The sequence below is a fragment of the Nycticebus coucang genome, chromosome 18 (assembly GCF_027406575.1).
Source record: "Nycticebus coucang isolate mNycCou1 chromosome 18, mNycCou1.pri, whole genome shotgun sequence".
Classification (NCBI taxonomy): domain Eukaryota; kingdom Metazoa; phylum Chordata; class Mammalia; order Primates; family Lorisidae; genus Nycticebus; species Nycticebus coucang.
Genome location: NC_069797.1, coordinates 74,328,580 through 74,350,458, shown reverse-complemented (window position 1 = coordinate 74,350,458; position 21,879 = coordinate 74,328,580). Strand labels below are relative to the sequence as shown.

Sequence of the window (21,879 nt, the reverse complement as noted above, 5' to 3'; positions counted from 1 at the left end):
AATGGGTTTTCTTTTTTTTTTTTTTTTTCGTTAATGGGTTTTCATTTGATGTCTTTCCTTTGAAAGTTTGGGGAAGTATGTAAGAAACATTGCTTTACGACATGGCCAGGGGAGAGCACATTGCCTAATAAGCAAGTCCCTGTTAAAATGGTACTAGTTTGCCCAGGACAGTGCCAGTTTATGCCCATTGAACTGGTATATTCTAGTGCTGCTGAGCCAGGTTCAGAGGCTCACACCTGTAGTCCAGCTAAGGTGGGTAGATGACTGGAGGCCAGAAGTTCAGGCTGCTTGCAGTACACTGAACAGCCACTTCCCTGCAGTCTGGGCATCAGCAAGACCTGTCTAATAAAATTGTATGTGAATTGTCCTAAATGGCAGATTATATGGTCATTATCTATAGCATGGTGATGTATGGCAGAGACCTAATGAACCTTGTTACAAGGACAGATTTTAGAAAAATGAGCTGGATCTGAAGTGTTTACCCCCCCTAGTTTTCTAATTATACCACCTTTGATTTTGTAAATAGGGACACTTTGTTCCTGGATGTTTTGCCTAGGATCTTGGGCCCACAAGTAACTAGTAGGAAAGAGGAAGGGTTGGGCCCTGGCCCCATAAAACCAGGGTGCCGGATTCAAACCCACCCCCTGCCAAATTGCAGCAAAAAAATAGGTGTGGTGGGTACCTGTAGTCCCAGCTACTTGGGAGGCTGAGGCAAGAGAATTGCCTAAACGGGAACTGGAGGTTGCTGTGAGCTGTGATGTCAGCTCTCTAGGGCGATAAAGTGAGACTCTCTTAAAAGGTGAACAGAAAAGGGAAGTGTGGAGGGAGGGCAGGAGGTGCTTCCTTACTGAGAGTGAGTCCAGCTTCTGGCCTGGGACTTCATTCAGCATGAAAACCTAGCCTTCCAGCCATCTTCCTAAGGGCGCTGGCTAGGGCCTCTAAGACAAGGGGGATGGCTTAGTTCAGTTCTTCAGAACAACTTCAGAACTTTGTCAGCCAAAGGGGAGAACGTGCCCAAGGCCCAAGAGAGGCCAGCAAGGAAAACACCCCTAAGTCAGACCTCCCCACTCTGCTGCGTTCTCCCATCTAGGGACCTCTGCCTGCCACATGGGCAACGTCTCAGTGTGTAGGGAAGCAGGCCTGAGTTGACTGAACTGAAAAACTAGTTTCCCACACATTCATTATTTAATTTTTTTCTTTTTGTAGTTTTGGCCAGGCCAGGTTTGAACCCGCCACCTCCAGTGTATGGGGCTGGCGCCCTAATCCTTTGAGCCACAAGCGCCTTTTTTTTTTTTTTTTTTTTTGAGACAATCTCACTAGGTCGCCCTCAGAGTACTGTGATGTCACAGCTCACAGCAATCTCAAACTCTTGGGCTTAAGTGATACTCTTTTTTTTTTTTTTTTTGGATTTTGGCCGGGGCTAAGTTTGAACCTGCCACCTCTGGCATACGGGACCGGTGCCCTACTCCTTGAGCCACAGGCGCCACCCTTAAGTGATTCTCTTGCCTAAGCCTCCCAAGTAGCTGGGACTACAGGTGCCTAACAACGTCCAGCTATTTTTTTTTTTGTTTGTTTGTTTAGCAGGCCTGGGCCAGGTTTGAACCCAACCAGCCTTGAAGCATGTGGCCAGCACCCTAACCACTAAGCTACGGGTGCCCCCCATTCACTTACTAGGTCCATTCCTCAGCTTTCCCCAACAGTGGTCTCTGCTGCAGCTCTCCTTATAAGTACTGCTTCCTGCCTGGTGAGGTGTGTGCAGCAGTTGGAAACCAGGCCCTCTCCCCTGATCATATTCACGTGGAGGGGGGGCAAACGGCCATGTAACATGGGCAGCTGTCTGCAGTTCAATTAGCAGGAAACAAATAGTCTCGGCCTGAATTCAGATTAAGAGCCTCAGGTCTGGCTCAGCACCCATAGCTCAATGGACAGGGCGCCGGCCACATACACCAGGGCTGGCAGGTTCAAACCTGGCCCGGGCCTGCTAAACAACAAAAAATAGCCAGGTGTTGTGGTGGGCGCCTGTAGTCCCAGCTACTAGGGAGGCTGAAGCAAGAGAATCCCTTAAGCCCAAGCATTTGAGGTTGCTGTGAGCTGTGACATCACAGCCCTCTACCCAGGGCGACATAGTGAGACTCTGTCTCAAAGAAAGAAAAAAAAAAAAGGCTCAGGCCTGTGATCAATCCAGTTTTCGCTCCTTCAGCTGATGTCTTATTGAGGGCGCTGTGTTCCACTGGGCATGAGAACCTTCATCCTCTACCTTGGTGTTCTGGACAACCCAGTTTTTCCATCCTTAGGGGTGGGAACATTTCAGTAACCATAGCAAAGGAATTACAGCCCACTTCCCTCAGCCCCACCCCTGCACTGATCAGCCCTACTGCAGCTGAGCTGGCTGCACCTTGCCAGGCCCTTATCCATCTCTTTTCCTCTCATCTATGGTGCACCTACCTGCCGCCTTGGGCATTACTCAGGGAGATGCCCCGATCTTAAGGATATCATGAGTGTGGGCCACTCCATCTGACTGGGCCTGGCTTCTGGAGCCACAGCTGCCTTCCCAAAGGCAGCCCTAGAGGAAGGGAAGGGCCAGGCCCCTGCCCTGGTTGCCAGTCTTGTAGGTCAGGCACACCTAAGAGCAGCGCCTCCTAGCTGATCAGAGGGCTAGCCACACCACCCCATCCTCCCCATCTCCTTCCCCCAGCAGGAAACAGATTCTGCAGTTATCTTCTCCTGTGTAGGTGAGGGGAGGGATCTTCAGTGAGGCCGTGGCTCCTGGAGAAACTATATAGCCACACATAATCTGCAAAGAGGTGCAGAGGGAGGAAAATGGTCAGCCAATCTGGGACCTTCTCACTGGCTCCAGCTCAGGAAGCTCCAGATCTGGGAACATACATAGTGGAATCAAGAATGCCCAGAGGCTCTCTCCCCTCTTTCTTCTCTCCGTCTCTCTTGGTCTCTCTCTCCACCCCCCTTCCTCTCTCTCTCTTTTCTCCCCTCTCTCTCTTTCTTTCCTCACTCCTCCTTGGTGTTGTCCTGCTACATCCCCCCCTCACCAATAAAGACCTTTAGTACAAAAAAAAAAAAAAAAAGAGTGCCCAGAGAGGGGCAGTGCCTGTGGCTCAGTGGGTAGGGTGCTGGCCCCATATACCTAAGGGTGGCAGGTTTGAGACCGGCCCCAGCCAAAGTGCAACAAAAAAATAGCTGGCCGTTCTGGCAGGCGCCTATAGTCCCAGCTACTCGGTAGGCTGAGACAAGAGAATCGCTTAAACCCAAGAGTTGGAGGTTGCTGTGAGCTGTGACACCACAGCAGTCTACCGAGGGTGATAAAGTGAGACTCTGTCTCTAAAAAAAAAAAAAAAGAGTGTCCAGAAAGGAAGAAAACCCTCTCAGACACTCCCAGTACCAGCAACAAGGGTGCTTTGGGAAGGAAAGGCAGTTGGACTGCAGGCTTAGGGCAGGTGGTCTTTTGTTGAGGAGTATGTGAGGGACTGAGCATTTCCCCTTAGAAGAGGTACTTGGGCTCATTAACCTCAACTTCCTTCCCACCTCTGATGTTGGACACACTTTTCTGTAAGCTCCTCACTGCCTAGCACTGCGCCAAAGGGATGCAGAGGGGGCAGGATGGGGTTCAGGCCTGCCTACCGCCAGTGGCCTGGGGCCAGGGAAGCTGCAGTGCCAGCCAACAGCTGTCTAGACAATGAGAAACTCAAGAAAAGACTGCCACAGCCCTGAGCTATAGCTGCATCTTGTAAGTCTGGACTTGCTCCCTGGTAGGTTGGTCATCAGCCAAAAGGGCAGGAACCTCAGGGATAGAGGAGGGACACCAAAGACAAGGTCTACAGCTGGTTTTTCTGAGCAGGGGCATCTGAGGCCAAGAAGGGACAAGAAATTTGCTCCAAAGGAGGGACTAAGTCTTGCTCACCCTGGAGTCATGCCTGGCACACAGCAGAGGTTCCAGGCCGGTTTCCTGACCAAAGCAAATGTCCCAGCAGTCCCCAGCACAGCAGACTACATCTGCTTCTTGAACAGGCAGCAAAGAATCAGTCTGGTTCTCAAGATCTTTAATTACAGATTTGCCTTCCAAACAGAACGTTCCACGAAGGACCTGGGGCTCCAACGGTCTGGGAGAGCAGCTGCTCTTCCTGTCCCTCATTAAGAGGCTGAGCTTCAGGGCGGCGCCTGTGGCTCAGTGAGTAGGGCGCCAGCCCCATATGCCAAGGGTGGCGGGTTCAAACCCAGCCCCAGCCAAACTGCAACAGAAAAATAGCCGGGCGTTGTGGCGGGCACCTGTAGGCCCAGCTGCTCGGGAGGCTGAGGCAAGAGAATCGCGTAAGCCCAAGAGTTAGAGGTTGCTGTGAGCCGTGTGACGCCACGACACTCTACTGAGGGCAGTACAGTGTGAGACTCTGTCTCTACAAAACAAAAAAAAGAGGCTGAGCTTCAGATTTTGAGGGTTTTGTAAGTAGTGCCTAGTAAACCAGAGGCTGTAGCAGTACAGGGCACTCATGGGGATAGGATAGTGGCTGCCGAAAAGGGCTCAGGATTGGACAGATGCAAGTTCCAAGGCCCAGTTCTCCCACTCATATGAATTCCTTAACTGCCTCTTTTCTTCATCTGTAAAATGGGAATAATGAGGGCAGCGCCTGTGGCTCAGGTGGTAAGGTGAGGGTGGCAGGTTCAAACCCAGCCCTGGCCAAATTGCAACAAAAAATAGCTGGGCATTGTGGCGGGCGCCTGTAGTCCCAGCTACTCGGGAGGCTGAGGCAAGAGAATCGCCTAAGCCCAGGAGTTGGAGGTTGCTGTGAGCTGTGTGACGACACAACACTCTACCAAGGGCTATAAAGTGAGACTCTGTTTCTACGAAAAGAAAAAGAAAAATGGGAATAGGAGTGGAGCCTGTGGCTCAGCAAGTGGGGTGCTGGCCCCATATAACAAGGGTGGCGGGTTCAAACCTGGCCCTGGCTGAACTGCAGCGGAAAAATAACTGAGCGTTGTAGCGGGCACCTGTAGTCCCAGCTATTCGGGAGGCTGAGGCAAGAGAATCACCTAAGCCTAAGAACTGGAGGTTGCTGTGAGCTGTGACGCCACAGCACTCTACCGAGGGCGATAAGGTGAGACTGTCTCAAAAAAAAAAAAAAAAAAGGTAATAATGACAGTGCCTACCCAGGATGCTTGTAAGGATTTAATTAAATAATCTGCAAGGTTTGGATATAGTAAGTTCTAGGGGTGACTTTGGAAATAAAGTATTTAGCCTGAGCAAGACCCCATCTCAAAAAACAGAAAAAAAAAAGGCTGGGTGTACTGGCTCAGGTCTGTAATCCTAGCACTCTGAGAAGATAAGGCAGGTGGATTGTAGAAAAAAAAAAAACCCACCAGGCATCATGGTGGGTGCCTTTAGTACCAGCTACTCAGGAGGCTAAGGTAGGAAGATTGCTTGAATCCAAATGTTTGAGGTTGCTATAAGCTATGATGCTATGGCACTCTACCCAGGGCAGCAGAGTGAGGCTCTGTCTCAAAAATAATAGTAATAAAATTAATAATAACGAGGCCGGGCGTGGTGGCTCACAACCATAATCCTAGCACTCTGAGAGGCCAAGGCAGGTGGATTGCCTAAGCTCATGAGTTTGAGACCAGCCTGAGGTAGAGTGAGACCCCATCTCTAAAAATAGCTGGTTGGCTCGGTGCCCATAGCTCAAGCAGCTAAGGCACCAGCCACATACACCAGAGCTGGCAGGTTCAAATCCAGCCTGGGCCTGCCAAACAGCAATGACAACTACAACCAAAAAAAATAGATGGGCATTGTGGTGAGCGTCTGTAATCCCAGCTACTTGGGAGGCTGAGGCAAAAGAATTGCTTAAGCCCAGGAGTTGGAGGTTGCTGTGAGCTGTGATGCCACGGCATTCTACCCAGGATGACAAATTGAGGCTCTGTCTCAAAAAATAAAAGAAAAGAAAAGAAAATAGCTGGGCATTGTGGTGGGCACCTGTCTTCCCAGCTACTTGGGAGGCTGAGGCAAAAGAATTGCTTAAGCCCAGGAGTTGGAGGTTGCTGTGAGCTGTGATGCCACGGCATTCTACCCAGGATGACAAATTGAGGCTCTGTCTCAAAAAATAAAATAAAATAAATGAAAATAAAATAAATGAAAATAGCTGGGCATTGTGGTGGGCACCTGTCTTCCCAGCTACTTGGGAGGTTGAGGCAAGAGAATTGCTTCAGCCTAAGAGTCTGAGGTTGCTGTGAGCTATGATGCTACAGGGCGACAAAGTGAGCCTGTGTCTCAAACTAATAATAAATAAATAGGGCTGCGCCTGTGGCTCAAAGGGGTAGGGCGCGGGCCCCATATGCCAGAGGTGGTGGGTTCAAACCCAGCCCCAGCCAAAAACTGCAAAAATAAAAATAAAAAAATAAATGAAATAAGGTAATGATAATAATCAGCCACAGTCCCCTCCATTGTTTGATAATAATCACCGCCTTTTTGTTTACTTCTCTATAATTTCTGCTCAGCTGGCAATTATAAAGATATTTTTTTCTTTTGAGACAGAGTCTCATTCTGTCATCCTGGCAAGGTGACACCTCAGCAAGCTCAAACTCTTGGGCTCAAGCGATCCTCTTCCCTCAACCTTCGGAGTAGCTGAACCTACAGGTGCCCCACAACACCTGGCTGGTTTTCTTATATTTTTTAGTAGAGACAGGGTCTTGCTCTTGCTCAGGCTGGTCTTGAACTCATGAGCTCAGGAGATCTACCTGCCTCTGCCTCCCAGAGTGCTAGGATTACAGGCATGAGCCACTGTGCCTGGCCAGTTGTAAAGATTAACTTTTATTTATTTATTTTTTTTTTTTTTGAGACAGAGTCTCACTTTATGGCCCTCGGGTAGAGTGCCATGGCGTCACACGGCTCACAGCAACCTCTTAACTCTTGGGCTTACGTGATTCTCTTGCCTCAGCCTCCCGAGCAGCTGGGACTACAGGCACCCGCCACAACGCCCGGCTATTTTTTTTTTTTTTTGGTTGAAGTTTGGCCGGGGCTGGGTTTGAACCCGCCACCCTTGGCATATGGGGCTGGCGCCCTACTCACTGAGCCACAGGCGCCGCCCAATTATTATTTTTATTGTTGGGGATTAATTGAGGGTCTAGGGGTAGTTTTTGAGGTATCTTCTGAGTCTTTTTTGTTGTTGTTGTTGTTGTTATTCTTTGTTGTTTTTTAATTTTTTTCCAGGTCTTTTGTTTGTTTGTTTGTTTTGAGACAGTCTCAAGCTATTGCCCTGGCTAGAGTGCTTTGCTGTCATAGCTCACAGCAATCTCCAACTCTTGGGCTTAAGCAATCTTCTTGCCTCAGTTTTTCTATTTTTAGTAGAGACAGGGTGTCGTTTTTTTGCTCAGGCTGGTCTTGAACCTGTGAGCTCAAGCTATCCACCCACCTTGGCCTCCCAGTTGCTAGGATTATAGGCGTGAACCACTGCACCCCCGGCCTACCTTCCAGGTCTTACATACCAATGGATTGACTGATACACCCAGACCAAGGAACTTACTCAACTGGTCTTAAACACCCCCACCCAAGTACCTGCCTTCTAGTTGATTGGCTGACCCACCCAGACACCTGGCTCATGCAAGCAACTAATGGTTCCACCCCCAAAACAGCCAATTAGCAGACCCTGATTACTTCATCCCCTGCCCACCAAAACTGTCTTTAATAATCTGTCTCTCGACCTTGCCTGCCCCTGCGCGGAGCCAGCGGTTCTCCACGCAGCCAGCATCCTGAGAGACGTGCCGCACACCGACGGAGGGGACATGGGCAGAGCGATGGTGGCCAGGCTTGGGCTGGGGCTGCTGCTCCTGGCACTGCTCCTACCCACACAGATTTATTCAAATCAAACAACCTTAACAATTCCAAGTAACTCCTCCCAGGGTACCTTGGTTGCCGCAAATCCAGCTAATGCCACCAAGGCAGGTGGCAGTGCCCTGCAGTCCACAGCCGGTCTCCTCATGGTCTCGCTATCTCTACTACTTCTCTGCTTTTAAGAGACTCAGGCCACGGGGCGGCGCCTGTGGCTCAGTCGGTAAGGCGCCGGCCCCATATACCGAGGGTGGTGGGTTCAAACCCGGCCCCGGCTGAACTGCAACCAAAAAATAGCTGGGCGCAAACCCGGCCCCGGCTGAACTGCAACCAAAAAATAGCTGGGCGTTGTGGCGGGCGCCTGTAGTCCCAGCTACTCGGGAGGCTGAGGCAAGAGAATCGCTTAAGCCCAGGAGTTGGAGGTTGCTGTGAGCTGTGTGAGGCCACGGCACTCTACCGAGGGCCATAAAGTGAGACTCTGTCTCTACAAAAAAAAGAGACTCAGGCCAACAAACATCTGTACTTCCCCATCTTCTAAATCCAATCCAAACGGCATCTAGAAGTCCAGTGTGGCAAGGAAAAAACAGGTCTTCATCGAATCTACTAATTCCACACCTCCTTTGATTAACACAGAAAATGTTGAGAACCCAAATCGATTGGTTTGAAGAACAAGTGAAGGGTTTGACTAGATGATGGATGCCAGTATTAAGGCTCCTGGAGTTTCATGTACAAGAGGAAGAGTGGCAACATCCAAAATTAGCAAAAATGTGATTTCCTTGAATGTGGCTTAAGAAATACGGACACTAAAAACTACTGAGAAAATAAGAATAGATTATGTATCTTTGTCTAGAAATAAAGGATATGATGTGGAATGGGGGTTCAGTTTTCATTTGGTTCATTTGTTCTATAAGGCCATAAAAACAGGTAATATAAAAAAGCTTCCATGATTCTATTTATATGTACATTAGAAGGAACTTCCAGTTGTTACTGTAAATCCTCAGTGTATTGTTTCAGCAGTACTAATTTAATGCCGCCGATATACTCTAGATGAAAATTTACATTGTTAAGCTATCACTGTTCTTTTGGGAACTGAACACTTTTTTTCCTCTGAGGCTTTGGATTTAACATTGCATTTGACCTTTTATGTAATAATTGACATGTGCCAGAGCAATAAAGGATTGGAATCTCCCCCAAGGCCAAGCAAAAAAAAAAAAAAAAAAAATCTGTCTCTCAGGCGGTGCCTGTGGCTCAAAGGAGTAGGGCACTGGCCCCATATGCCAGAGGTGGTGGGTTCAAACTCAGCCCCGGCCAAAAACTGCAAAAAAAAAAATAATAATAATCAAAAATCTGTCTCTCCCCGGGCAGCTCCTGTGCCTCAGTAAGTAGGGCGCTGGCCCCATATCCTGAGAGTGGCGGGTTCAAACCTGGCCCCAGCCAAGTTGCAACAAAAAAATAGCCGGGCGTTGTGGCAGGCGCCTGTAGTCCCAGCTACTCAGGAGACTGAGGCAAGAGAATCACCTAAGCCCAAGAGCTGGAGGTTGCTGTGACGCCAAGCACTTTACCGAGAGTGACGAGGTGAGACTCTATCTTTAAAAAAGAAAGAAAAAATTAAAAAATCTGTCTCCCCAGTTCTTGGGGATGGATTTGAGAAATTTCTCCCCTCCTGCTTAGTGGTGTGGGAATAAACTCTTTTCTCTGCTGTAAACCTTGCCGTCTCTGGGAATTGGCTTCCTCTTGGGCAGTGAGCAAATGAACCTGGCTGGGCAGCAACAAACAGACCTTAGAGTGCACTGTCCCATCCAAGTGCCACCCCCGCCACCAGCCCTGTGACATCTGGTGCAAAAATGAGGGAAAAGGTCAAAGTAGACTTCCTTGTAAAAATTTTCAGGTAACACACTAGACAGGATTCAAAAAAGAGAGTAAACACATCACCCAAATAAAATCAATGTTTCAGAGTCCATCTTGAACAAGTGGACACGCATACGCATTCCCTTAGACCGAATCAAATTTCCCTGAGAAAAACTGAAGCAATATAAAGTATAAAGTAGGTCAAATGAGTATGTTTTCAATTAAAATTAAAAAGAAATAAAAATAAGGGTATGGGTTTCAAATCCTCCTCTCCTCCCTTATTCGAAAAGCTCTACTCTGGGCGGTGCCTGTGGCTCAAGGAGTAGGGTGCCAGCCCCATATACCAGAGGTGGTGGGTTCAAACCCAGCCCTGACCAAAAAAAAAAAAAAAAAAAGCTCTACTCCTCGGAGACTTTATCTCAGTCGGAGGATTGGATTTGTGGCAATGTCTGCCTTCCAAACAGACCATGAGAGCCTGAGGCTTTTTATCTTTTTTTTGTAGAGACAGAGTCTCACCTTATCGCCCTCGGTAGAGTGCCATGGTGTCACACAGCTCACAGCAACCTCCAAATCCTTGGGCTTAGGCGATTCTCTTGACTCAGCCTCCCAAGTAGCTGGGACTACAGGCGCCTGCCACAACGCCTGGCTATCTTTTTTTAAAGGTTTTTATTGGCGAGGAAGAGATGCTGCAGAGCAGCACTAAGGAGGAGAGAAAAGAAGAGAGAGATGGGGGAGAAAAGAGAGAGAGGAAAGTGGGGGGAGAGACTGAGAGAGACACAGAGAGAGGAGAGAGAGGAGGGGAGAGAGAGAGAGAGGCTTTTTATCTTTCTGACCTGTTGCACACAGGAGAGTCTAATAATGCCTGTTGAATTAATGGACAACTGATAACAGTAGCAAATATTTATTCTGTGTTCATTAAATACCAGGTGCTGGCCTGGGCACTTTCTGAAGATTATTTCATTCAGTTCCTTTTCTACCGGGCTGTTGAGAAAGATACACTAGCCTCCTTTTACAGATGAGAATATGAGGGTCAGAGAGGTCATTTGCCTGAGATCACAGCATAGTAAGAGCAGGGATTAGGGATCCGGACTAATGGCAAAGGAGGCAAGTATAAGATGTGGGGAGAAGGGGCTGCCTTGCTGCTCACCTTGGCCCCAATAAAATGGGTCCTTGTAGGGAGACATGGTTTATGAGTTTAATTCCATTCTATCCAGGTCAAGGGCCACTCACTGTACAGCTTGTTTTGTTTTTACTCTGCCAAAAAGTGCTTTACCAAAGTGTGCTCATAAGAGCGGGCCACCAGATGAAATATAGGAATTGCCTTTGAAACCATGCAATTTTGAAAAATTTTGATTAGGGTGGCGCCTGTGGCTCAGTGAGTAGGGCGCCGGCCCGATATACCGAGGGTGGCGTGTTCAAACTCGGCCCTGGCTAACTGCAACAAAAAAATAGCCGGGCGTTGTGGTGGGCGCCTGTAGTCCCAGCTGCTTGGGAGGCTGAGGCAGGAGAATCGTGGAAGCCCAAGAGTTAGAGGTTGCTGTGAGCTGTGTGACGTCACGGCACTCTACCTGAGGGCGGTACAGTGAGACTCTGTCTCTACAAAAAAAAAAAAAAAAAAAAAGAATTTTTGATTAATCTTACTTTTTTTTTTTTTTTGAGATGGAGTCTCACTTTTTCACCTTCAGTAGAGTGCCAAGGCGTCATGGTGTCATAGCTCACGGCAACCTCAAACTCTTGGGTTCAAGTGATCCTCTTGCCTTAGCCTCCCAAGTAGCTGGGACTATAGGCGCCCGCCACGATGCCTGGCTATTTTTTTTGTACAGACAAGAGACTCACTTTATTGCCCTCAGTAGAATGCTGTGGCATTACACAGCTCACAGCAACCTCCAGTTCCTGGGCTTAAGCGATTCTCTTGCCTCAGCCTCCCGAGTAGCTGGGGCTCCATATACTAGGGATAGCGGGTTCAAGCCCGGCCCTGGCCAAAACTGCAAAAAAAAAAGAAAAGAAAAAAGAAAAAAGACCATAACAAGGGATATGGGAATCATGAGCTGGGAATCATCACACCTTTCCTTGATGGATATTTGGGTTGTTCCCGTCTTTTGGATAATGTGAACAGTGCTGCTATACAAAGTTTTGTGTGGACCTATGTTTTCAATTCTTTTGAGTACAGTATATACCTAGAAATGAAAATGCTAGGTCATGGTCGGGGCCTGTTGCTCAGTGAGTAGGGCGCCAGCCCCATAATCCAAGGGTGGCAGGTTCAAACCCAGTCCCAGCCAAACTGCAACAAAAAAATAGCCAGGTCGGGCGGCCCCTGTGGCTCAAGGAGTAGGGCGCTGGTCCCATATGCCGGAGGTGGCAGGTTCAAACCTAGCCCCAGCCAAAAACCACAAAAAAAAAAAAAAAAAATAGCCAGGTGTTGTGGTGGGCGCCTGTAGTCCCAGCTACTTGGGAGGCTGAGGCAAGAGAATCGCCTAAGCCCAAGAGCTGGAGGTTGCTGTGAGCTGTGATGCCACAGCACCCTACCACGGGTGACAAAGTGCGACTGTCTCAAAAAAAAAAAGAAAATGCTAGGTCATAAAATAACCTTTATTTATTTATTTATTATTATTTTGCCGGGGCTGGGTTTGAACCCACCACCCCTGGTATATGGGGCTGGCACCCTACTCTGTTGAGCCACAGGCACCGCCCAAAATAAACTTTATTTTATTTTATTTTTATTTATTTATTATTATTATTTTTTTGAGACAGAGGCTCAAGCTGTTATGGGTGCCCGCCATAACACCCAGCTATTTTTTTTTTTTTTTTTTTAGAGACAGAGTCTCACTTTATGGCCCTCTGCAGAGTGCCGTGGCCTCACACAGCTCACAGCAACCTCCAACTCCTGGGCTTAAGCGATTCTCTTGCCTCAGCCTTAACACCCAGCTATTTTTTTGGTTGTAGTTGTCATTGCTGTTTGGTAGGCCTGGGCTGGATTCAAATCTGTCAGCTCTGGTGTATGTGGCTGGCGATTTAGCCGCTTGAGCTACAGGCGCCAAGCCATATTTTTATTATTATTTTTTTTTATTATTATTTTTTTTTTTTTGTAGAGACAGAGTCTCGCTGTACCGCCCTCGGGTAGAGTGCCGTGGCATCACGTGGCTCACAGCAACCTCTAACTCTTGGGCTTCCGCGATTCTCTTGCCTCAGCCTCCCAAGCAGCTGGGACTACAGGCGCCCGCCACAACGCCTGGCTATTTTTTTATTGCAGTTTGGCCGGGGCTGGGTTTGAACCCGCCACCCTCGGCATATGGGGCCGGCACCCTACTCACTGAGCCACAGGCACCGCCGATATTTTTATTTTTTTTGAGACAGAGTCTCACTTTGTTGCCCCTGGTAGAGTGCTGTACCATCATAGTTCACAGCGACCTCTAACTCTTGGGCTCAAGAAATTCTCTCGCCTCAGCCTCCCAAGTAGCTGGGATGACAGCACCACAATACCCAGCTATTTTTAGAGAGGATGTCTTGCTCTGGCTCAGGGGCGTGAGCCACCATGCCCAGCCTAATAACTTTTATTTTTGAGACAGTCTCACTCTGTGTCCTGGCTAGAGTTTACAGTGGCATCATAATAATCTATTGCAACTTCAAACTCCTGGGCTCAAGTGATCAATCCTCTTGCCTCAGCCTCCCAAGTAGGTGGGACTACAGGAACCTCCAACAAAACCAGGCTAATTTTTCTATTTTTAGCAGAGATGGGGTCTTGCTTTTCTTTAGACCGACAACTCATGAGCTCAAGCAATCCCAGAGTACTAGAATTACAGGTGGGAGCCATCATACTTGGACTAGAGATGGAATCTTGCTACATTGCCAAGGCTGGTCTTAAACTTTTGGCCTCGGGTGATCCTCCCACCTCCACCTCACGAAGTGCTGGAATTAAAGTTGTGAGCCACCCTGCCTCCAAGCTACAGCCTCAGCCACAACTCTCCATACAGCCCCACCCCACAGCTCCACCTTAACCTCAGGCAGGGTACTTTTCTTTCCTACAGAGTCTTACTTTGTCATCCTTGGTAGAGTGCTACGTTGTCAGAGCTCACACTCAAGCTCCTGGGCTTAAGCGATTCTCCTGTCTCAGCTTCCCAAGTAGCTGGGATTACAGGCGCCCTCCACAATGCCTACTTATTTTTAAAGAAGAGGTCTCCCTGGATCAGGCTGATCTCAAACTCCTGAGCTCAGGCAATCCACCTGCCTCCACCTCCCAGAGTGCTGGGATTACAGGCATGAGCCACTGCCCCTGGACAGGCTACTTCTCTTCCTTTCTGTTCCAAGCTTTCCTAGGTATGGGATGGGCAGCTGTGGTTGCTCATCTAGGCAGAGGTTGGGGCCAGCTCAAATGTTTAGAATGCAGGCAAACAAAAAAGGAGTTTCTGAGTCTGGGCGTGTGAGACTGAGGCTCCTGGGGCCAACAGCACAACCTGCTGTGGTGGTTGTGACTGGTCCTTGGAGGAAGGACTGGGCCCACTGCTGGCCATTGCCTGGAGCTATTTCTTTTTCTTTCTTTTTTTTTGAGACAGTGTCTCAGTATGTGGCCCTTGGTAGAGTGCCATGGCGTCACAGTTCACAGCAACCTGAAACTCTTAGGCTTAAGCAATTCTCCTCCTTCAGCTTCCCAAGTATCTGGGACTACAGGTGCCTGCCCCAATGCCAGGCTATTTTTTGTTGCAGTTGTCATTGTTGTTTAGCTTTTGAACCCGTGCCATAACCACTGTGCTAAGGGTGCCGAACCTGGAGCTATTTATTTATTTATTTTGCAGTTTTTGGCCCGGGCCAGGTTTGAACCCGCCACCTCTGGTATATGGGGCCGGTGCCCTACTCCTTTGAGCCACAGGCGCCACCCTACTTATTACCCTAGAAAAAGAGCATGTAGGGTGGCGCCTGTGGCTCAAGGAGTAGGGCGCCAGTACCATATGCCGGAGGTGGCGGGTTCAAACCCAGCCCCGGCCAAAAACCACAAAAAAAAAAAAAAAAGAAAAGAAAAGGAGCATGTAAAAAGTTACTCCCTGGTCACCACCAAACTTAGCTGTCCTTATCTCTCCTTAAAACTGAGTGCCAGGCCTCTCTCTTGGAGACCATGATCAGGGGCTGCTGATCTCTTGACTGCTGGCCCTGAGTACCTAGAAGATCCCTTTGGGAAACCCAGGTCTGCGGGACACCACCTCCATTCCTCTGGCTGTGTGTGTGGGTGGCGGGGGTAGGAGTGAGGGAGAAGCGTGAGAGCACCCAGAGAGGCACCAGGGCCAGATCTCCCGGTCATGCCAAGTGCCACTCAGGACTATACCTCCTTGTGTGCGTGCCCCGTTTTTTCGCAAAGTCCAGAGAGAAGGACATGATAGGAAGCACACAACTCCACGCGCCAGCAGGTAGATTCCCACCGGTGTTGCGGGAAGGGGCGGGGCCATGACGGCGCGGGGGCGGGGCGGGGCGTCCGGGCTTGGGTGCGCGGGGGGGAAAGTGCGCACTCTAGCGTGCCGCCCCTCCCGGAGCATCCCGCGCCCTCGGGGCAGAGCCTGGTGGCCAAGCCGGACTGCAAACGACCGTCATGGCTGCTTGGAGACAGCCCCAGGTTGAGGAACTGCTGACCGAGGCCCGGCGAGCCTTCCGGGAAGAGTTCGGGGCCGAGCCCGAGCTGGCAGTGTCGGCCCCTGGCCGGGTCAACCTCATCGGGGAGCACACGGACTACAACCAGGGCCTGGTGCTGCCCATGGTGAGGGGCTGCACGGGGGAGCCCGTCAGTCCGCTGCCGCCTGCCTTGCCGCCCACGGAGGCGGGCCTCCGGCGCGGGCCGGCGCGTTCTCTCCGCGTGGAGGGTGGGGAGGGCAGCCGAGCCTCGGGGACGAGCACAGGGGCGCGACCCTGGCGCGGGCCGATTCCCACGTCGGAAGGGAGGAAGCTGGGCACCCGCGGGGAAGTAGCTAGGAAAGGACGTGTGGCCATCTCTGCGCTCAATTCTGTCCTGTGGGGGTTGCTGGTCATCGCTCCCTCAGCCTGGGAGCGATTCCCAGTTAAACTGTGGAGCGCTAAGTCTCTGGGCCTTTGGCCACCGTGGGGCCCAGTTGCAGACCTGGGCAAACATAGATCTCAGCCTCCTGGCCAAGCCAGTTCAATTTATGGAGGAGGAAACTGAGGACGAGGGTGGGCTCATGGACCCGGAGAGGGCTCTCAAGGTCACAGAGGTGATTCTTGGTGGGGCTGCGACTAGAGTGAGGCCTTTCAGCTTTCAGCCTGGGACTCTGCCCCCTTGTGCAGCTTGGGAAGTGAGAGGGTCCAAGTGTATCCGAGGCCACCCCAAATGGAAAGGCATTGGAACTCCTCTGATCTGTTTGTCATTTGAGCTCACCCCCTGGCCCCACAGCTCAGGGCAGATTCTGTGTCTGGCTGGGCCTGTCCTGAATACCCAGGGGGTGGGGGTCAAGCCCCTGAGTTCAGTTCCCAGGCTCTTGCCCTGAGCCATCCCTCCTCCCCTTCAAGTTGAGTGTAGAGGGCACCTCATGAGGGGGTCATTTCATCAGTTGGTGTCACCTTTACATACTCCTGGTCTCTTCTGCCAGGCACTGGAGCTGGTGACGGTGCTGGTGGGCAGTCCCCGAGCAGATGGGCTTGTCTCTCTTCTCACCACCTCTGAGGATGCTGATGAGCCCCAGCGGTTGCAGTTTCCACTGCCCACTGCCCAGCGCTCCCTGGAACCTGGGACCCCCCGATGGGCCAACTATGTGAAGGGAGTCATTCAGCACTACCCAGGTATACGGCCTAGGCATGGGTCAAGTTCATGGTGATACTGGGAGTGCCACCTGACAGCCACAAAGCACACTAATTCATCTAAAACATCATGGAAAGGCTTGCAGGGTGGAGCATCCAACTGTGCAGATGAGGAAAATGATGCTGTGAGAGGTTCTGGAACTTGCTTGGGGTGCTCACTACATGATTGGAGGAGCTAGGATTCAATCCCCAGCAGGACAACTAGGAAAACTGTCCCAGAAACCTCACAGGGTGGGAAAATGGAAGGTAGTGGGGGTCCCTGGGCCTAGCAGTGGTAGCCTCTGACATTTGAGACTTGTGCCCTGGAAGCACGGCTAGGCTGTCATCTTCCTACTGAGACACATGCCCTTTCTGTGCCTTCTAGGCAGCCGTCTTACCATGACCCATTCTTCCTCTGCAGCTGCCCCCCTCCCTGGCTTCAGTGCTGTGGTGGTCAGCTCAGTGCCCCTAGGGGGTGGGCTGTCCAGCTCAGCATCTCTGGAAGTGGCCATGTACACGTTCCTCCAGCAGCTCTGCCCAGGTACCACCTGAGCCCCAGCCCTTGTCTGAACCCTCCTTCCCTGAGGTCCCCTGTTGGTCAGAGCTTCTCTACTTTGGCCCAGGGTGGGGGTGGGAGTGGGAGGGGAAACTCTTGTGTCATGAGAGCTACTGCTGCTCCCACTTGCCCACCCCTGGTGCCCCCTCTGGGCCCCAGCCTCCCTATTTCACCCTGTCCTACAGACTCAGGGGTGATAGCTGCCCGGGCCCAGGTGTGTCAGTTGGCTGAGCACAGCTTTGCAGGAGTTCCCTGTGGCATCATGGACCAGCTCATCGCCCTCCTGGGGCAGAAAGGCCATGCACTGCTGATTGACTGCAGGTCAGGGTTCCCCTCTTGCCCTCCTCCCTCCTGCTTAGGAGCTCCCGGGTGGAGTGTGTCCACTGCCTGGCACAGCAAGCTGACACTTTTCCCCTCCTCTGACTCCACCCCAGATCCCTGGAGACAAACCTGGTTCCACTGTCAGAACCCAGGGTGGCTGTGCTCATTACCAACTCCAATGTCCGCCACTCCCTGGGCTCCAGTGAGTATCCCCTGCGGCGGCGCCAGTGTGAAGAAGTGGCCCAGGCATTGGGCAAGGAGAGCCTTCGTGATGTGCAGATGGAGGAGCTGGAGGGTGAGAGTGGCTGGGAGTGGGGTGCTTTGTCCCAGGTATGGCTGGGCTCCCTGCTGGCACCTCAGCCTGGTGTTGGCCCTTCTGAATACCCCTAACTGCTAGGGCCTTCTGCCATGCTCTTCCCAGACAACGTAAACCTAGGGCTCCAACCTTAGCAGGGCTGCTTGAAATCTTAAAATGTTTGCTTTATCTGGGCGGCGCCTGTGGCTTAGTGAGTAGGGCCCCGGCCCCAAAGGCCGAGGGTGGCGGGTTCAAACCCAGCCCTGGCCAAACCCGGCCAAACTTCAACAACAACAACAAAAAAATAGCCGGGCGTTGTGGCTGGCACCTGTAGTCCCAGCTGCTCGGGAGGCTGAGGCAAGAGAATTGTGTAAGCCCAAGAGTTAGAGGTTGCTGTGAACCGTGTGACGCCACGGCACTCTACCCAAAGGCGGTACAGTGAGACTCTGTCTCTACAAAAAAAAAAAAAAAAATGTTTGTTTTATCTACTCAGAATTATTTTTCCATTGGGGGAAATGTAGAAAAGTATAGAGTAGAAAATAATAAGCCATGGGTGGTGCCTGTGGCTCAGTGGGTAGGGTGCTGGCCCCATATACTGAAGGTGGTGGATTCAAACCTGGCCCCGGCCAAACTGCAACAACAAAAAAAATAATCAGGCTGGGCTGTGCCTGTGGCTCAGTTGGTAAGGCGCCGGCCCCATATACCGAGGGTGGCAGGTTCAAACCCAGCCTCGGCTGAACTGCAACCAAAAAATAGCTGGGCGTTGTGGTGGGCGCCTGTAGTCCCAGCTACTTGGGAGGCTGAGGCAAGAGAATCGCTGAAGCCCAGGAGTTGGAGGTTGCTGTGAGCTGTGTGATGCCATGGCACTCTACCGAGGGCCATAAAGTGAGACTCTGTCTCTACAAAAAAAAAAAAAAAAAAATCAGGCCTTGTGGTGGGCGCTTGTAGTCCCAGCTACTCGGGAGGCTAAGGCAAGAGAATTGCCTAAGCCCAGGAGTTGGAGGTTGCTGTGAGCTGTGTGATGCCACGGCACTCTGCCGAGGGCGACAAAATGAGACTGTCTACCAAAGAAAGAAAAGAAAGTAATAAGCCATAATGCTACTACTCAGAGATGGCCACCATTATTTTTACATATATCCTTCCAGTGTTTTTCAGCATCTGTCTTTTCAAAGTTGAGTATATGTGGCCAGGCACAATGGCTCATGTGTGTAATCCTAGCACTCTGAAAGGCCAAGACAGGTGGATTGCCTGAGCTCACAAGTTTGAGACCAGCCTGAACAAGAACAAGAGTAAAACCCCATCTCTAGAAAAATAGCTGGGTGTGGGCAGCACCTGTGGCTCAGTGGGTAGGTCGCCAGCCCCATACACTGAGGGTGGCGGGTTCAAACTCAGCCCCTCCAAACTGCAAAAAAAAAAAAAAGCCAGGCATTATGACGCTACAGCACATAAAGACAGAGTAAGGCTCTGTTTCTACCAAAAAAAAAATAGCTGGGGTGCTTTGTCCCAGGTATGGCTGGGCTCCCTGCTGGCACCTCAGGTGTTGTGGCAGGTGCCTATAGAGAGACTGTAGTCCCAGCTACTCTGGAGGCTGAGGCAAGAGAATTGCTTGAGCCCAAGAGTTTGAGGTTGCTGTGAACTATGAGCCATAGGATAGTACTCTGAGACAAAGTAAAACTCCTTTCTTTCAAAAAACCCCCAAAGTTGAGTATATGTGATATTGTCACTTGCTCCTCCCTCCACCCCCTTTTTTTTTTTGCTGTTTTTGGCCGGGGCTGGGTTTGAACCTGCCACCTCTGGCATATGGGGCTGCCCTATTCCTTTGAGCCACAGGCGCCGCCCCCCCCGCCCCCCTTCTATGTCATCCTTGGTAGAGTAGCTGGGACTATAGGTGCCCACCATAATGCCTGGCTATTTTTTTTTTTTTTCCCCCAGCTATTTTTTGTTTTTAGCAGGCCTGGGTCAGGTTCAAACCCACCAACCCTGGTGCATGTGGCTGGCGCCCTAACCACTGAGGTATGGGCACTGAACCTCGGGGAATATTCTTAAAGTTTCTGATTCACCTGGCCAGGAAGGTAGTCTGTTTAACAGTTCAAAGGACATAAAGGTATTGACTTATTTAATTTCATTAAAGCTCTATAAAGAGATACTTTTACTAGGATTCCCATTTTTCTGATGGGGAATCTACAGAAAGTCAGCTTTGAGATTTGAACTCAGGCAAGTTAGCTCTACACCCATACTCTGGCCAGTATACCATGCCGCCCACACTGGGAGTCCTGTTCTTCCTGACATTGTGGGGGTGCCCATCTCACTGGTCAGTGACCTTGGCCAAGGTTTTCATGCTTGACCACTTTTGTCCCTCCTCCTGACTCTGGCCTTTCTATGCCACTTCTGTGGGTCTCCTGCTCACAGGGGAGCAGTGCTTCCTCTGCATTCCCCGGAGTCCTGCCTCAGCAGCCCTTTCCCCTTCTTGCACCTGCCTGTCTTCCTGTCCTCTGCCTGGCTTCCTCCTGCCTCAGAACCAGACTCAGTTTCCTTCCCTCCTAAAACGTGACCCCATTATCTCATCTCCACTCTGCTTAATCTTCTGACTCTGCCTGCTCCTCTACTCTCCCTTGCTGCCGCCCTAACAGCTCTCCCAGGGATTCCCGCATCCCTTGCCCTTGGTCCACTGTGCTCCTCCACCTTGGCCAGATCTGCTCACTCGCAGTGCTCCCATTTCTCTGGGTACCTTCCCCAGACTTTGTCCTTGGCCTGCAACCCCCTCATTGTCCTGGCTGTAGCCCTGCATTTCCTGTACCTGCCCCTCCTCCCTAACAACTGAACCCCGTCTGTCCTTCCTCCCCACAGGCTTCTTCTGACTTGCCTTATCTGTGATCTCACCCTGCCACTCTTTTTGAAACCTGAGTCACCTGAGGGCTCATAGCTGCCTCTCCAGTGAAGCTGCCCTCCCACTCTCACCTCTGACTTCTGTCCTCTCCCTTCTTTCCTGCGCTCCACATGCCCTGTTTCACAGGTGCTGCCTGGGCTCCTTCTCCCAGCTCAGGGCTCTTGCCCAAGGTGCTTGCTTCTGTGTACTAGCGTTCAGCTCTGCTCCTCCTCTGCATCAGAACCTCTGTGGCCCACAGAACTAAGGAGCAGAGACTTTTGGCCCTCTGGGCTGCCTGTGCAGACTCAGTTGGCTCTTCTCACCCCAGGTTTCACCAGGTGGGACAGCCTGTTGGTCCATATCCCCTCTTTGCACCAGCCTTTAGGCTCCATGTTGCTCCTGTGTAAACATCAGGAGAATTTCTTCTCTGCCGTGCTCTGTAATGAGCAGGAGTGTCCCACTCACCCTGGAAAGTACTGACTTTCATTCTCACTGTACTCCAAATGAGCCAGGTGCCATGTTTTACAGTCGAGGCAGGGAGGCACTACGGGGATTTTCAGAACAAAGTCTGAGATAAGCAGGCTCGACCCCATGCCTCGTGGCCCCTGCCCCATCACTGTTGAGTGACTGGCCAAGGCCATTGCTGTCTCACTGGCTCCTCCCAGTGCACCTGCCCTGGGAGCTGGGCTGCCAACCCTTTCCCTCCCCAGCTGGCAAAGAGCTGGTGAGCAAGGAGGGCTTCCGGCGGGCACGGCACGTCGTGGGTGAGATCCGGCGTACGGCCCAGGCAGCAGTTGCCCTGAGCCGCGGGGACTACAGAGCCTTCGGCCGCCTAATGGTGGAGAGTCACCACTCGCTCAGGTGAGGCCCTTGGGTGCCCCACACCTCCCAGCACAGGCTGGCTGCAGGCCCACCCCTCCCATATCGTCTCTACAGGGATGACTACGAAGTGAGCTGCCCTGAGCTGGACCAGCTGGTAGAGGCCGCACTCTCTGTGCCTGGGGTTTATGGAAGCCGCATGACAGGTGGTGGCTTTGGTGGCTGCACAGTGACACTGCTGGAGGCCTCCTCTGCTCCCCGTGCCATGCAGTACATACAGGTGGGTGGGCGTCTGGGCCTACGTGGGCAAGAGAGTGGGTTCCTGGGGCCCTGCCCATCACTCAGACTGGTCTGCCTTCCCCAGGAACAGTACAAGGGCACCGCCACCTTCTACCTCTCTCAAGCGGCTGATGGCGCCAAGGTGCTGCACCTGTGAGGAGGAGCCCCAGCATGTCAGGCAGTGGGCACAGGGCCTGTCCAATCACTCGCTTCTGCGCCTGGCACCTACCTAACACATCTAGGTGCTCAATAAACCTGTGCCTCTGACCATGCTGCCCGCCTGCCCCTAGAGGTGG

General features: G+C 51.2%; 1 protein-coding gene across 3 annotated transcripts; it reads left to right on the top strand.

Moving 5' to 3' along the window:
* The first annotated feature begins 15,156 nt into the window (after window positions 1-15,156).
* On the top strand, window positions 15,157-21,850 carry GALK1 (galactokinase 1). Of its 3 annotated transcripts, none has more exons than XM_053569560.1 (8): window positions 15,157-15,416; window positions 16,261-16,450; window positions 16,833-16,988; window positions 17,189-17,324; window positions 17,438-17,526; window positions 21,196-21,346; window positions 21,422-21,584; window positions 21,669-21,850. In XM_053569560.1, the coding sequence occupies exons 1-8, from the start codon at window positions 15,252-15,254 to the stop codon at window positions 21,738-21,740; spliced, it is 1,122 nt and encodes a 373-aa protein (XP_053425535.1). In that variant the 5' UTR covers window positions 15,157-15,251; the 3' UTR covers window positions 21,741-21,850. The 3 variants fall into 3 exon arrangements, with proteins under 3 accessions (XP_053425535.1, XP_053425533.1, XP_053425534.1); XM_053569558.1 differs by having other exon boundaries at window positions 17,438-17,619; XM_053569559.1 differs by having other exon boundaries at window positions 15,163-15,416; window positions 16,869-16,988; window positions 17,438-17,619.
* The last annotated feature ends 29 nt before the right edge of the window (window positions 21,851-21,879 follow it).